This window comes from Amphiura filiformis, chromosome 9 (genome assembly GCF_039555335.1).
Source record: "Amphiura filiformis chromosome 9, Afil_fr2py, whole genome shotgun sequence".
Lineage (NCBI taxonomy): Eukaryota > Metazoa > Echinodermata > Ophiuroidea > Amphilepidida > Amphiuridae > Amphiura > Amphiura filiformis.
Genome location: NC_092636.1, coordinates 41,809,314 through 41,826,136, shown reverse-complemented (window position 1 = coordinate 41,826,136; position 16,823 = coordinate 41,809,314). Strand labels below are relative to the sequence as shown.

Sequence of the window (16,823 nt, the reverse complement as noted above, 5' to 3'; positions counted from 1 at the left end):
ATTATCTGGGTAATACTTGTTATCATTCATGGTCAAGGATTTTGTCAACAGGATCAGCAAGAATGGCAAGGTTAGCATATTATTTAAAGTAAACAAACAATGATTCATTATGTGCATAAGTTATTTCAATTGGTAACCATGGGTTGGTAACCAAAGAATGCTTTATATACAAGCCATCCAAAATCAAATCAAATAAAGTATTATCACACTAAACCAACTTGTAATCCTTCCCCAGAGCAGCGAACAAAAATATAGAAAAAAATACCTACGGGGGCAGTACCAATTTGTTGATTTGAGGGTGGGGGGGCTACCTTAGCCTCTGCACTCCAAGGTCCCACATAATTTATTATTATGAGCATTTGCTTGTCAAGCCATTTCTTGGTAGACAGTCGGGTGACATTTTGACATACTAGTATATCATTTACTTTAAGTAGAAACAATAGTGGACCCAATATGTATCCTTGTAGAACGTACACCATTCAAAACTTCTCATTCTATTTTTGTTTACAGAGCTACTTTCCCACCACCCAGTATGACTTTAACATTTGAAATCACACAGGAATGGGACGGCAGCCCAACAGGACATGATCCCATCATGATAACTCTCTCAGGTCTGGCAATGCCGACTCAATCACCATGGAAGTTACTGCACCATTCTTTAATGATCCAGGGAATCCAGGAGGGGAACCAGGAAAACCATTTTGGGAACTTTGGGAATATGAAGGTTGGTGATAATAACTTGGTTAAAATGTGTTTGATGGGAATTGAATAACAGTGCAATTACCTCAAGACAGAGAAACAAAAGGAATCGCATCAAACCAATTATTTGCCACACATCTCAGCCATTAATTTGGGCATGGTCGAGGTTTTATTTGCAAGCATTAATGAAATACATAATTAATTTTAATTTATAAAATATAGCAAACTAAAGGCTTCAGCAAAGCAATCCTAATATTTCATGATGAATAATCTAAAGTAACATTTATGCAAGAAGCTGGTGTGAGTTATGCCAAATAGCTGAAAGCGAGATACTTTAGAAGCAAAAGCAGACAAGCTGGATTGTCAATTGCCCCAAATAGCTGAAAGTGAAGTACTTTTGTAGCCAATAATGCAAACAAGCTCGTGTGCATTATGCCAATCGCTGAAAGCAAAAAACTTTTAGAAGCATAAGAAAAGCTGATTGTGAAAAAAAAAAACATTTTGGGAACTTTGGGAATATGAAGGTTAGTGATAATAACTCGGGTAAAATGTATTTGATGGACCTGTGCAATTTGTATCAAAGTCACATTACACTGTCATGGGGTTGGTCCTAGTTATCTGGGGTCCTATCTCAACTCAACTATGCAAATTCTTAATATTACTTGACATGAAAGTGATCTCAAGCATTTGCAGTGCTTGAAAAATAAGTCAGCCAAACATCCAAAATGCCTAAATATATACTATTATACTAATAAAAAATAAAAATGTCAACTTTAAGTATTAAATTTGTTTCCTCAAAAGTGAAAATGAGCATTTTCAATTCCATCCACAAGCATATAATATAGTCCATATAGTGGAGTGATGCGACCAGGTTGCACTAAAAGTTGATAATTTGTTGCAGCTTATTATCTCTGGCATAGAAGAACATCACTTGTTTATACATTTTGAGAGCGTGTACAGCATAAACATGAAAGTGGGGTTCTGATTGGCTAATTCAATCATCTGACAATCATAAAAACAAACCGATAATCTGATAGGCCGATTACGCATCAAAGGGATGGTCGGTGCAGAGCAGTGCTCTTGAAGGGAACACATTAAGCTCTGTGTATGGCGCTCACTACAATCGGAGCAAAAGACTGCTGTACTTCTCTGGAAGCTAGTGTAAGTTTAACAGCTTAACATATATTTCACTTAATCGATATCAGAATACATTGTATATCTTGTTTTCATTTTCAGTTGCATATAGAAGCATTCTTTTACTGTATGCATTTCCGAGAGTGCACCGCTGCCATAAGCTTAACATTCACATAATTGATACCATCTCTTGTTTTTATTTTCAGTTGTAGAAGCTTTCTTCTTGGGAAAAAATGATGAATACCTGGAGATACAACTTTGCCCGTAAGTGACTTCTATATACATCCTTTACAGGGGCTGATTTAGAGGGGGCACCCCCGGCGCGCGCCCCCTCTATTTTTTGCAGATCGGCGCCTGACTCTGTGTATTTTTGAAGAGCGGCGCCTGACTTTGTGTGGGCGCCGAGCCGCAGCGGCGGCGGCGGTGGCTCGGCGCCCCCTCTATTAAAAATTCCTGCTTTAATGTTAGGAATGAAGGAATACATGTAGTAAAAGCCAAATGAGGAGAGTTCAAGACTTACACTGTTTAACCAGTCTATAAATCGAATTGATTAATTCGAATTAAACAATTTATTAAGTGGCCATGGGCAGCGCCATTAGACATGATATAAGACTACCAAGTGACAGGTGATGCACCGTACACACACAAAAGAATAGACACTTTTTTGTTAATTTTCATCAAGGTTAGGCAAAAAAAAAAAGATTGTTTGCTTGTCCTCCACAACTTTTTTCAGAGTTGGGTTAGGTCGGGAAGCGTTTTTTTTTTTTTTTTCGATTGCACTCCCAAGTTCCTACCCCATGACCCTCTCTATCATCGATCTCATTTCCTACACTTGTCTTACTTTCTGCCACTTTAATACACCTCAAACGAACTATTCCTTTGAACTCCACATTATCCACATTACCGTTGTATACCTCAAATAGTGTGGAATTAATTAGAATGCTGCAAACCCGGTCAAATAAAACTTTAATACAGTTTTTGTTGAAAAGTAGTACTAAAAATTAAAAAAAATTCGCACAGTCACAAATATGGGTCGGTCGGTCGGTAAAAGTTTTTAAAAACTTTTTTATTTTTAAACTCGGGTGGTAAATTACGGTCGGTCGCTGGAGGACAAGCAAACAATCTTTTTTTTTGGCCTTACTCAAAACTTACCCAGCTAATTTATTATACAGCAGTGGTCTCTGCCTTTTTAATATGTTATGAAAAACTTAATTTAAAAAATATTTACCGACACAAACTTACAAAAAAATCTGAAAAATCCAAAATGTTGGTCTAAAAATTGGCCAAGGTTACTGTTGTCCCATTCAAAAGCACAGGAAGACCACCCACAGCATTGAGGTCACCTTTCTAGACTTCCTGTCTACTGGCAGTAATGGCTACTACCAGTGCTAACATCAATGAATTGTTTAAAACGAATTAATAAATTCAGTATTATAGACTGTTAACTGTTCAAGACTTTACCTGTTAACTGTTTAACTTTAAGACTTCAACTCTTTAAAGTACAGAATGATAGCTCTTTGTCAAACAAAGCAACTTGAAATTTTAACTCCGGTGATAATCAATAATCATTCCTTCAAAACCATTTTAACAACAATCCAGATGAACTTGTTCAAAGAATAATCATTCCTGTTATATTTCAGTTGTTCAGATACTAATCTTCCAACTCTGGTCTTTCAGGCATGGACAACAACTTGCATTGATATTGAACCAGGTGAATGGTGTCAGGAATATAATCAAAGTAAGTTATGCCCTCCAACATGTTCATTGTTCAGCTTCTTTTTTTATTTTGAATTTGTGGGTCAGTGTAAAGAATTGTCAATTAATTATGACTGTAGGGCCTACTTTATCTTCCACAAACCATGAAGCTTTCATAGAATTCCAAACCAACACCAATTCAGTAGACATTAAGACCATTAAGACTGAAATACCACTAAATACCTATAAAAAAAACCCACCTAGCTCCCCCCGCCATCCTTACATAATGTACATGTCCACTAATTTGACCATCTCTTCCGCAGACAAAGCTGCCCTTAGAATTCAAAGCCAAGATAAATGCAGAAGACAAGACATGGCAAGGCATAGCAGAGATACCACTAGATCATCTACCACCTAAAACAAACCGATTCAATGCATTCGCTATGCATGGCTCTGACAAGAAGAGACACTACGAGGCGCTATTCCCAGCACCATCAGGAGAATATGAAAAGCCAGAATTGTAAGTTTTTGGTGATTTTAAGTAATTATGTTTGTGTGACTCGGATACATTGTAGGCCTACCTCTGGGGATAAATCTTTAGTAGAGCCTCAAGCAGGCCATTATAAACCTTCATCTGTAGGGCACGGTGGTTACGGCCTTGGACTCATAATCTGAGAGCTTGCTTGATGTGCATGGGTTCGAGTCCCCGTCCCACCATCGTGTTGCGCCCTTGGGCAAGGCGCTTTGCCTCGCTTGCCTCACCCCACCCAGGTGCTATGGGAAGCTGTTAGAGGTTGTCACAGTCGTTGTACTGATGAACCCTGCGCCAATTGTAGGCTGCAAACGTGGTTCCGACATATTCTAATGACGGCGGAATAAATATCTACATTTAAACACTGATCTACTTCATTTAAAAATACCAACCGCCAAGGAGCCTGAAATTGTGTCTGCATGGTCAATGCCCGGTCCCCGCACTCTGTGCATCCGCGGGTATTCATGCTCGTCAAATATTTCGCGAAATAAGGGGTGTTTTCAGATGAAGAAACGCGATTCGCGAAACACACAAAAAAGGGGTGTTTTTTCAAACCACGTGTTTCGCGAAATTGAAAATAAAAGGGTATTTTCATCGAGCAGCCTAGCGTTTCTGACAGAAAAGGGTATATTTGAAATTTCGTTTGCGTTTTAGCGAAAATAGGGGTATTGTCGAAGGGCAAATAATTCGCGAAATCGCTAAAAAAAGGGGTGTTTTTCTCCTAAAAACTTTGCGAAATGAGATGCAAAAGGGGGTGTTTTTAAAGTTCACCGACAAGCATGAATACCCGCGGATGCACGGAATGCGGGGACCGGGGGTCAATGATGGTGAAATCCCTTCCTTTGCCACAAATTTCTGCTTTAGGATGACAAAACATTGGAAGAATGTGCCCTTAGACATATAAATGTGCTGGAGACGGGGTCTTCTCAGTGGCTGGCCCCAGAGCTTGGTATAATCTCCCAAATCATATCCATAATTCTCCAACAGTTGAAACCTTCAAATCTGCTCTCAAAACTTATCTTTTGATTTCCTATGTTTAGTTTCTCTTGGTTTTTGCTTCTTTGGTTTTTTTTTTATTGTGCTTTGTATCCAGCGGTAAAGGCGCTTAAAAATGTGATGTGATGTGATGTGATGTAATAGTGAAATATTTCTCTGTTTATTCTAATTTTTACAGCCATAGATTACAGTACTTCAAGACAGTAGATTACAATGTTCTTCTACCGGACAACTACCAATCTAAACTATGGAGTGAAGTCAAGTAGACGATGGTGATGACCTACCAATCCAAACTGTGGAGTGAAGCAAACTAGATCGTGGTGAGATGGGATTCCAAAGTGGTTTTAATTTGACTGCTTTTGTCACCTTATGACATGGTAGCATATGATATTCCATCAGGCTGTAATCTAGCTACTAACCGCTACTGCAAATGTGGCATTGACAATATGCAGAATGCAACAATCACACGCTTTGAATCAAAGTTTGCCAGGCACATAACAAAGTAATTTGGAGGTAAACTTCTTTGGCCCACATGAGCAACACACAAAAACAAGACAAAGTCGGTGCTCCTTGATTGTACCTCATTATAGTGTGTCTCGTCTCAAGTTGAGAATAACGCAGTGTTGGATTTTGCGGCAGATTCAAATTGGTGCATTTGCGTGGTTGCGTCGCCAGCGTAGGGACAAATTGCCCTTCTACACATGTCTATACACTCCGCAAGATTAGGTTAGCGTGCATGATTCAAATCTGCCACTGCAAAATCAAACATGGCGTTACTTTCAACTTGAGACGAGACAAACAGAGAAAACAAGGGGAGAGAGACTTAACTTTTCACTTCTCACGAATCATTTTATTTCAAGAAAAGTGGTAAGGAGTGGTAAATTTCACCATTGTTGTATAATTGTATGTACATATTGTTCATTCTGGAAATAACTATGAGTAAGTACTATCAATTTATAATACAGTTAAAGAGTATTTCAATTTATAATAGAGTTAAAGAGTATTTTTGTACAGATTTAATAAAAGAAAAGTGAAAAGAAAAATCAGATTGTGCAACTTATTTCCAGTATGGGTGACATTTAATCACCACAATGCATTATGCATCAACCCAAATGTTAAATCTAGCATAGGCTCGATTATAAGCACTGGGATGCCAGTTTTTAGGCAATTGCCCGGGGCAATTGCCTATTTCCAACTTTTTGTTACTCCAAATGTCCACACTTTTATTTATTTTCAGCCTGATCTGAGACTTTATAGCCCAAATTTGCATAATTTTTCCAGGCTTTTCCTTAAGTCACTTCAGGCCACTGGCATCCCTGTTAGCAGTCACTGCACTGATCCCTACTCCCCATTCCAGAAAAATGCAGCACTTTATTTTGGGGGATTAAAAATATATTATCCTGTTTTGCCGCATAAAACATAGCTAAATCCTAATCCTTTAGTTAGTTCTAACTGGCAATCAAAGTCAACTTATAATGTTTGGTCAATTTTTGAAAATAAGGGCCAAAAACATGCATTTTTAGGGTGCTTTTCGTATGCTGTGACAATCAAGCCCAAAGACATGTACTAAGACTAATTTCAGTTTATGCATTCTAATTTGTTGAAAAGACATGTTTCATTCTTATAACCAATCATTTAACACAAACAAGTAAACAGAGCAAAACTTCGGCATATACTCAACATTTTGAATGCTTAGACTTGTCCAAGTCTTTGATTTTTGTGACTCGATTGTCATAAAAAGTGCTGAAAAAGCATGTTTCCTTTTTTCAAGAAATTTTAATAGTAAAATAGTTAAATTTGTCTTTCATTTCCAGTTAGTACTAAATCTATGATTAGGATTGAACCGTGTCATTTGGCAGAACTTGATAATATTTTTTAATCCCCAAAAATTAAAGCTGTATTTTTCTGGAATGGGGAGTAAGTCCATACTAAACAAAATACATAATTGTGACCCAACGTCAGCAAATGAGGCTGATGGTCACAGACCAAAATTGACATATCATTATCATCTTATTCTACATGAATCAAGGAACATTTTAACACCTAGAAGTGGGTTATAGTACCATATTCCTCCCATTCGTTACAAGTAATTAAAATTATTTTTGCCCAGGTACAGTGGCGTAACAAGACCTGACCTTTGGGGGGGGGGCTCAATTTAAAATTTCCCAATTTCTGATCATTTGTGAAATTTTGTAACCAAGCTGTTTATGTGACCTTGGGATTTTTCCAGGGGGAAAGGGGCCAATGTGACATGTCAGGGGAGGGGGGAAAAATTGAAGAAATCGGCAAACTTAGTCTAAAAATATCACAGTAGCAGCCAGCATCCCTAAGGAGAGAAGAGGGGGCAAGATGATCCATAGCAGCTGCACCCCCTGGCTACACTACTGGCTTTCCCCTATACCTCAAGCCCCCCCCCCTACCTATGCAACCAAACAGCATTAAGAGCTACATCGGTATAATACATTGACCCCAAGCTACGTTGACCCAGTAAAATGTACTAGTATTTACATACTAGCAAAATGATCAGACTTTGCACTGCATACGGTACTTAACCTATGAGCCAGCCCAAAGCTTTTGTAATGATGGTTATTCCTATGGTCCCAAACCAATATTGGTGTACACTAGTGCACACATCACTGATAAAGCTGTTGTCCCACCAGCACTATCAATTATTGCATACATGATTCATTTGTCATTTGGTCCAGCGATACTGACTACACAGCACCTTCAAGCATGGAAAGGTTAGACATACAAAAACTTTGTAACCATTTTGAATAGTAAATTATACTAGCTCTATGCTACTGGAATGGACTTAAAATGTTTTAAAATCTTCACAGCACTATTAATTGTCTGGGTAATACTTGTTATCATTTGGTCAAGGATTTTGTCATCAGGATCAGCAAAAATGGCAAGGTTAGAATATTATAATCATGGAATTTAAAGTAAATAAACAATGATTCATTATTGTGCATTCAAGTTGTGTTAACTTATTTGTAACTATATGGGTTGGTAACCAAAGAATGCTTAGAAGCCATCCGACTGAACCAACTTTTAATCCGTCCCCATGTTGAAAAAAAAATCCCAGTGCATCTGACCGGATTTGAACCAGCAATCTTTGTATGACTATGCTCTAACCAATTGATCTATAGAAAGATATTGGAGCAGAGCAGAAGATTGAAATCTGTAGGTATTGGTTGAATTAATTATTTTCCTAGTAAAAGACATAAGAACCCTGCATATTTTAGCAAAAAATACACAAAAGTTGATATACATATAATAGTAAATTATAATTATTTCATCCCCATGCTCTGCTCCAACATGCCTTGTGTGTCGTGCTAGTCATACAAAGGTTGCCAGTTTGAATCCGTTCAGATGCACTGTTTTTGTTTTTGTTTTGTTTTGTTTTTACAAAGTTTATTCTCAGCTGGGGAAAGATTAAAATTGTTAATCCTAACTAAGCAGTGTTGGAAATATGGCAGGCCTTGTACCAAATGCCTGAAAGTCACTGCGTACCTGTACGTATTATTATGAGCAATTATTTGTCAAGTTTTTCTTTGAGGCTTCAAGTTACTTTGCCAATAAATCATATCATTTACATTAAAAAGAAACAGTAGTGGACCCAAAATGTATCCTTGTGGAACACCATTCTTAACTAATTCTCATTCAATTTTGTTGACAGAGCTCCTAACCCGCCGCCCAGTATGACTTTAACATTTGAAATAACACAGGAATGGGACGGCAGCCCAACAGGACATGATCCCATCATGATAACTCTCTCCAGGTCCGGCAATGCCGACTCAATCACCATGGAAGTTACTGCACCATTCTTTAATGATCCAGGGAATCCAGGAGGGGAACCAGGAAAACCATTTGTGGAACTTTGGCAATATGAAGGTTGGTGAAAATGATTGAGAATTTTGGTTCAAATATGTTTGATGGGAACCACCCGGTACAATTTGTATCAAAGTCACACTGCTGTCATATGGGGTTGGTTTTATATCAAGGCCATTGCTTGGTCTATGTGAAAGTGACCTGAATTAAGTTCGCCTGACATACAAACACCGAAGCTACCAAAATATTCCCAATTGGTTATATACCGTATTGTTTGTAATAAACGCCCCGGGGGCGTTGCATTTTTCCAAAAGGGGAGCGTTTATTGGAAGTGAATTGTCAGTGAAAAATGCTTAAAAATTAGGTTCAATTTCCCGATGGTGCTCCTGTTAAAAGAAGGGATTTACGACTATACATGATGGCGGCGCCCACAGAAAATAATATTTTCATGGGAAATACAACAAAATTACACCTGTAAGTGCATGGAATTAGTGAAATTCTACCATAATTAGGCAATGAAATGGATGGGAGTTGAGTCATGATAGGTTTTGTCCATGCAATTTAGTGATCGTGACTGACATGACTGATTCAAGTTTTAAGCTTATACCTACACGATATGGCATGGAAATGTTTGCATATTTGTCAATTTTTCACAGAAAAATTGGAGGGGGGCGTTTATTAGAGGGGGAGCGTTTATTACAAACAATACGGTATACCATAAAGATTCGCCTAATGACGCACTTCGGCTCCTTTGCCTTGTGTTAAATTTCATGTGCAAATAGAGAGCTACCTCCTCTGAAATCCCAACAAGAATAAACGTTCCTTGCACTTATTATTGGGAATTTGAATTTTACAGGAGGGCACTTTTAGATTGTGCCTAAAAATTCCACTTTATCAAGCCAATAGTGCAATTAGGCAAACCTTTACGGTATTGCACAATAGGCTTTCAAAGGGGTTGCCATCGGACAGGTATCAAACTGTCACGCTTTTGTCATTTTGAAGACATTCAGACAAAACTTGTATGGACTGATGGAATTATCCAACAGGCAGGTCTTGATTTTAATAACAGTGCCTACGAGTGGAATTCTTTATCATTAAAAGTCAGAGAGTTCAGTGGACATGACTCACTGGACCAAGAAGATGGCAACCGGGCAGAAGACCGATAGTAGATAATTTGTTGCAGCTCCAGATTCTTAGTGGAAAATGGGTTATGGGGATGTGCAGCATATTTGGGTGTATTTTCAGCCTTTTAGTATAACCTTTGGTTGCAATTTTTCAGAAAATTGGTTTTGAGATAGGATAGAAATTTGAGACAATTTTCCAGAATTGGGCAAATTTTGTGTAATTTTGAACAGGAACAATAAAATATGTGTTTATTTTTGGTGTCTCTTTTTTGTTAAATTTAGCATATTTTTGGGGTATGGTTTGAACCAAAGTCAAGAACCCCCCCCCCCCTTCCCTTGGTTGCAGCAGCTGAAATTTTAACATAATTTTTTTTGTTTTTATTTTCAGTTGTAGAAGCATTCTTCTTGGGAGAAAATAGCAAATACCTTGAGGTTATACTTGGCCCGTAAGTGACTTTGATATCTTTCTTTTAATGTTGACTGCCTGACCGACCCTACTTGAAAGGTCTGTAAGCCCAGTGGCGTGTCGAGGGGGGCTTTGGGTGCTTTTATTAAAAATCATGTAATATCAGCCGTTTTTGGCAATTTTAGCCAATTAAGCCCCCGCATAAATCTGTGCGGGGGGCCTAGCTTAGATCCTGGACACGCCAGTGCAGCCCATAGGGTTTTTTCCGTCGCCTATGGGACAATTTACTCACATATCAATGGTCAAATGGCAGATACTCTTTAGACAAAAACAGTCTACAAGGTAAACCGGGCAAAGGCTTGGTAGTTTTATACCAGTTGAAACCCACAGTCATAAATATGTGTAAAAATAAAGATAAAGCAACTTGAAATTTAAACCCTGCTATTGCAACTGTTGAAATAATAATCTACTGATTTTGTACTTTCAGGCATGGGCAGCACTTTGTGTTGATATTGAATGTGGTGAATGGTGTGAGGAATCACATCCAGGTAAGTAAACCCAACTCCAACTTTGGGAAGATCTCCTCTTCCCTATCTCCTTGCACCATATATTTCAGGTCTGCAATCTTATTCTCTGATGCAGTGGCATTAACCATTAGGGGCAGGGGTGGGAGCAGTAGTGTAGCAAGTGGGGGGGGGGGCAGGGGAGATCTCCTCTTCCCTATCTCCTTGCACCACTTCAGGTCTGTAATCTTATTCTCTGGCAGAGTGCCCCCCTGACAAAAAATGAAAGAAAAAAGTGCCCCTCTGATGACAAAAAAATGAAAGAAAAAATCAGGAGGGCAAAGGAATAGAAAAGGGACAAGGAGCCCCTTTTCTACCAAAATTCAGCCCGATCTTGGGCCAAGATAGTGTAAAATACAAAAATTGTCTGTGCCGCCAAAATTATATTTGCCCCCCGACCAAAAAAGCTGGCTACGCCCCTGGGTGGGAGCCCCCTCTCGCTTTCTCCCCAAATGAGTTGACCGTATGTACATGCTTTTAATGCAGAATCTGTATTGAATCTGTATTTCAACCCCCATCCCCCCAATAATACCCACATGAAGAATTTCCCCCATATGCCCCTTGTTTACAAGTTTGTTACCCTATTGATCTGATGTTAACTTTAATGTGCATGGTGCAAGATGACAAAAGGTATATATTTTTACATTAGTTATAGTACAGTATTTACTGGGTTCAATGTGCATCACATCAGTAGCTACAAATGTAATTTATTTCACCTTGAAGGCATGGATAGTCTTGCAAATATGGGATAACTTTCTCCTGGGCCATCCAATGTGCATGTATTAGTAGGACTACAACCGGTATCTACTGCTCAGTTAATACTGTCATTTCCACATCCGTTGTTTTTAGCTGTGCCTAAAAGTGCCTTCAAAATCTTTAATATGTTATAGGACCATAAAAGGAAGTTAAAAATGTTGGTTTGGTAGTGAGATGTAAGTTAAACTCCGGTATATACAGGACTGTTGTGGGTTAGTTTTTACGAATCCCAGCCCAAACCCCAAATTAGTTTCTTATACAGATACTGATTTGTCTTTGATTATCTCTTCCACAGACCAAGCTGCCAATAGAATTCAAAACCAAAATCAATGCAGAAGACAAGACATGGCAAGGCATAGCAGAGATACCGCTAGAATATTTTCCTCCTAAAATGAGCCGTTTCAATGCATACGCTATGCATGGCTTAGACAAGAACAGACAGTATGAGGCGCTATTCCCAGCACCATCGGGAGAACATGAAAAGCCAGATTTGTAAGTTTTTTATTTATTTTTTAAATACATGTATGTTTAAGTCAAGTGACTCGTTTACCTTCGAGAACAGCACTAGGTTTAGGATTTTATGCATAACAGCAGCATCAACATTTTTGGCCATATCAACATGTAGGGTCTATTTCTTACAATCAATGATTCAAAAAGTGATGTAATGCAATTTAGAGGGAAATGATTATGCAATTTTAGGGAATGAAATGTTTAGTTATGTCATTTAGGGTAACAAATATGCCATCATCAATTATGCAATTTGTTGAGTGTTTTGATTTAAGCGATACACAAACATGGTGTAGTTGTTATTGTATCTACCAGAATTGATAAAATAGCGAAAATTTAACCCAGCCAAAGTATCCCACTACACAGTACGTCTTGCATACTTCGCTGTAACTGATAATGATATAATTCTTGTTTTTTCTTATTTTTTACAGCCATAATTTAAAGTACTTCAAGACAGTAGATTACAACGTTCTACTACCGGATACCTATCAATCCAAGCTATGGAGTGAAGTAGAGTAGATGATAGGCATGCAACCACCTGAACCTTGCCCTAAAAATACTCTAAATCTTTATCACTTGACTAGACTATGTCATAGTCGATTTTTGATTAATAAAAATGTGATATGATCAATGGGAATGAGGCACATGTCAGCAATTTTCAATTAGAAGTTTTTTTTACATCATTTTCTGGCAGTTTACAAAATCGGATCTGGTTACCGAGTTACAAGGAATTTATCAATGGCTGAAAAGAATATAATTCCTATCCTGGTAACTGGATAGTTGTCCAAAATTCTGCTTTTTGCCCTGGCTATGGATGGTCCTTTAAGTGGCCCATTAAACTGACTTCCTTAAGCACCTGGTGCGCTAATCAGGTCAAATTCTATACATTCTTTTGACATGGAAAAGGCGAAGAGACTCAAATTTGTTCTTCTAAGGAGAGGAGTCCTTTTATTTTATGAAAATTGCAAGAGTAGTAAATATGACCATTATTCTATGTACATATTGTTTAGGCTATAAATGATATAGGGCGACAAAAAAAGACAACGTTTTACAGGCCTGACCGACAAAGATTTTGCAATTTTGGGAGATATTTAGCAAATTTGACCAAAATTGTAAAATCAGCGTTTTTATTTTCTTCAGTGATATTATAGGGTTATTTTAGCCCCCACAAAAAATCCTAGTCGACCGACCTATCTGAATGTATGTCAACCTGTTACATCGCCCAAGTAATAAATTGATAATACAGTATTTTTGTACAGTTCAATAAAAATTGTATAAAGAATCAGAAAATTTAGTTTGTTCCTGTATCATTATGAATAATATTTCATCGTCATCAAATAATATTGGGCAATTCCAGTTGAAATCCATACATCCTCTGGAAGACATGATCTTAATGTTCCATACAGGGGGTATGAATTCCAATAGGCACTTCCATTTAGAATTCACACTCCCTGTGTGGAAGATTAAATTCCAGTTGAAATCCATACACCCTCTGGAAGACATGACCTTAATGTTCCATACAGGGGGTATGAATTCCAATAGGCACTTCCATTTAGAATTCACACTCCCTGTGTGGAAGATTAAGGTTATGTCTTGCATAGGGAGTGGATATGGATATGGATTTCAACTGGTATAGCCCAATTGCATCACAATGGATAATATTTACAACCCTTTACACCTAACCTAGGGAACAAACCAAAAGATCGATGACATCCTATAAACAAAACTAGTTCAGTTTTATAGCTGACTCCCTCCCTCCCCATCTGTAACTAAACCAGAAGGTGGTCACAATATAAGGAGACACGTATCAACATTATTAAACCCCTCCCTCCCTAACAAATCTAGTTTCATTTATAGGACATCATCAATCTTTTTGTTTGTTCCCTTATACAATTGATCATTTACATGCAATTTTGGTCTTCAGTTGATATCTCAACCAGAGGTGTTAGAATTGAACTATAATCTGTTGCAAGGTTCCTTTAATGCTTTAGCCATCATGTATACACATGTGACGTCAAGCGTGTGCATAGGAAGTTGTGAAAAATAATATGTGCTAGACCGTTAGCATTACACTTAAAGCCATATTATAACATTTGCCTTCAATATTTTTCGAAATTCTTTTTTTACACAATTTAATATATTGTTCTTTATTAAACCAACATCCCGGGACCAACATACCTTGCAAAAATCAAGACTCTAGGTGCTGTAGTTTTGTCAAAATCCAAGATTTTGAATAAAACGCAGGAACCAGCATTTTATTATTATGATAGAATTATTAGTTGAACACATACACGATGTTCATAACACAGTACGTACATGGCATGGAGGACAGTGATCTACACAACAAAGGATTGCACAATAACACGACTGAAGGAGTGATACGTATTGACGACATCAGCGCTGGTAGTAAATTCAAATTTACTTTGCTTTGCCTTAGTTGTTCGTCTCAAAAATAAAAGGGGTATTTTTTGACAGTAAAAGCTAACATTGTATGGCAAAGAAATGCTAATCTATTTTGGATGAAAATGTTATAATATGGCTTTAATTTGTAAAACAAAATCTGCAAAATATTTTATCATAAGGTTGAGGCCATGTTCATTTCACATTGAACTTGGCCCCTAAAATATGTCCACTTTACTTATATACAACCACCATAGGGTGGATAGAATACATAATTTATACACCATAACATTTCACCACATATATTACAATATGTGACATGATCTGGGGTCCATTTCACTAAACTTTTAACCCTTCATAACTCCAGTAACCGTTCGTAAAGTTACGAATACCCAATACTAGACGTAACTTTCACGAAGGGTTCCTGTAGTAAATCCTATTACTTACGAAGGGTACCGTTAAGTAAGTGAGTTTAGTGAAATGAAACTTACGACTCGTCGTAAGTTACGAACGATTTCGAGACTTACGAAGCTTCGTAAAGTTTAGTGAAATGGACCCCAGGTCCATAAAGGCCAAAGGAAGCATTTGTAAAAAAAAAAAGTTACTATAATTAGCACCTAATACAAACGTTAGGCTATCATATACTGGAAACATCAGAGGTCTAGTATACTTGGTTCGAAAGTGATGAAGTTTTGTGATTTCTATTTTCTTATGTATTTTATTGTTTTAAACTCCATATGCCTTTATCTCAATTTCAAATTTGCCACCTTTGGCCTACATGTACCAGATTGTGTCACATTAATATTATGCTGCATTAATATTAGCAGAGTAAAGGAGTGAGGACTTTCTTTATGTTCGGTGTTTAGTTCATTGTTCAAATATAAAACACTAGCAGCCACAAATAATTCAGTGGGCTCAAACTACACTGCTCAAAAAAGTATTATTCGCTTGAAATAGTAGTCATGATTTAAAACCTAAAAAGAGTATTGTGCAAATTAATAAACTCATTGAATCCAGCATTTCATATACTATGAGTTTTGACATATCATTTGTTGCGTTGTGATCTTGTTAAAAAAAAGTTACAAGCATTTCAACGGTTAACAAAGTGTATGATTTTAAGGATTCTGCATACTGTAAAAGTAGAAATTTTTAGAGGTTTTTATTTTCGCGAATTTCATGAAAAGTGCAAAATTGCGAAAATAAAACTCGCGAAAATAACCTTTTGCATTAGGTTTCTATTGTATCAATATCAAAAACCGCGAAATTTAATTCTCGCGCAATTGACAAAATCTTCAAAATCGCGAAAATATCTTCTTGCGAAAATATTGACTTTTACAGTAGATTACTGGATGAGTATCCAATGTGGTATATGCTTCATTGTGTGCTCATTTCCATTCAAACTTAAACCATTATGTTTGTCACATGGTTGATTAATCAATTAAAAGCAGACTTGAACACAACAGAGAACCTATGACACACTCTGAAGATGGCTAACAAGTACATCAAGCCAGACACATGCCCCTTAAGGGTTGGTGTTGCATACTTTTGAGAAAGTGAAACAGCATTGACCAAGAAGAAATAAGACACCTCGCCAGAAGCATGCAATGTCGTATTACAGCGATTTTGAATAGTGATGGAGGAGAGGGGATATACTTAGTAAGTATTGAAGGAAACTACTGGAGAGTAAAGAATAAATTCATAAAAACAAGAGTAGAGCGAGTGTAAAAAAAATTCTGTTATGATTTATAGCATGTTTATTGGCTTTGCACTTTTGCATAGGGGCTACTGCAACTTTTGAGTTTGCTCGGTCAATACCCTTTTGGGTTTTTAATCATCGCAACATTTTCAAGGGTAGCGATACTTTTTTTGAGCAGTGTATTTGGCGTTCTTGTTTAGCTGTCCATTGAAAGATGCCTATCAAAGCTTTGCAGCTTTATACATAAATACAATTTAAAAAGGCAAATAATATACATTGCAAAATATCCAGGGGGAGAGGCACTTGACATTGACAAGAGGGTATCATCAGTGAACTTGGACTTCCAAGAAACAACCTAAACATTGCTCTGAAATGCACCCCTAAACTAGTATGTTTTAACATACTTGTTAAAACATACTTGTTAAAATCATCTTTTCTATACCCTAAACAAGTCTTCGCATTTTTTCACACCCAAAACAAGTTC

At 37.4% G+C, this 16,823-nt stretch overlaps 2 protein-coding genes across 4 annotated transcripts; both read left to right on the top strand.

Annotated features, from left to right (window-relative positions):
* The first annotated feature begins 636 nt into the window (after positions 1-636).
* Positions 637-5,322, top strand: LOC140160080 (UPF0462 protein C4orf33 homolog). Its single transcript, XM_072183351.1, has 5 exons — positions 637-724; positions 2,040-2,097; positions 3,511-3,571; positions 3,852-4,048; positions 5,235-5,322. The coding sequence occupies exons 1-5, from the start codon at positions 637-639 to the stop codon at positions 5,320-5,322; spliced, it is 492 nt and encodes a 163-aa protein (XP_072039452.1).
* On the top strand, positions 5,265-13,464 carry LOC140161008 (UPF0462 protein C4orf33 homolog). 3 transcript variants are annotated; one of them, XM_072184383.1, is made up of 6 exons: positions 5,265-5,376; positions 8,736-8,950; positions 10,400-10,457; positions 10,905-10,965; positions 12,032-12,228; positions 12,675-13,464. In XM_072184383.1, exons 2-6 carry the CDS (start codon positions 8,758-8,760, stop codon positions 12,760-12,762), a joined length of 597 nt encoding a protein of 198 aa, XP_072040484.1. In that variant the 5' UTR covers positions 5,265-5,376; positions 8,736-8,757; the 3' UTR covers positions 12,763-13,464. The 3 variants fall into 3 exon arrangements, with proteins under 3 accessions (XP_072040484.1, XP_072040483.1, XP_072040482.1); XM_072184382.1 differs by lacking the exon at positions 5,265-5,376 and adding an exon at positions 7,390-7,797; XM_072184381.1 differs by lacking the exon at positions 5,265-5,376 and adding an exon at positions 7,390-7,969.
* Positions 13,465-16,823: the final 3,359 nt, after the last annotated feature.

Excerpts from the sequence above, each read along its gene's own strand:
- LOC140161008 (XM_072184381.1), top strand. The coding sequence starts at position 7,863 with ATGGACTTAAAATGTTTTAAAATCTTCACAGCACTATTAATTGTCTGG. Across the intron at positions 7,970-8,735 it reads GGATCAGCAAAAATGGCAAG|AGCTCCTAACCCGCCGCCCA; the intron begins GTTAGAATATTA and ends TTTTGTTGACAG. Across the intron at positions 10,458-10,904 it reads CTTGAGGTTATACTTGGCCC|GCATGGGCAGCACTTTGTGT; the intron begins GTAAGTGACTTT and ends TTGTACTTTCAG.
- LOC140160080 (XM_072183351.1), top strand. The coding sequence starts at position 637 with ATGGAAGTTACTGCACCATTCTTTAATGATCCAGGGAATCCAGGAGGG. Across the intron at positions 3,572-3,851 it reads GTGTCAGGAATATAATCAAA|ACAAAGCTGCCCTTAGAATT; the intron begins GTAAGTTATGCC and ends TCTCTTCCGCAG. Across the intron at positions 4,049-5,234 it reads GAATATGAAAAGCCAGAATT|CCATAGATTACAGTACTTCA; the intron begins GTAAGTTTTTGG and ends TAATTTTTACAG.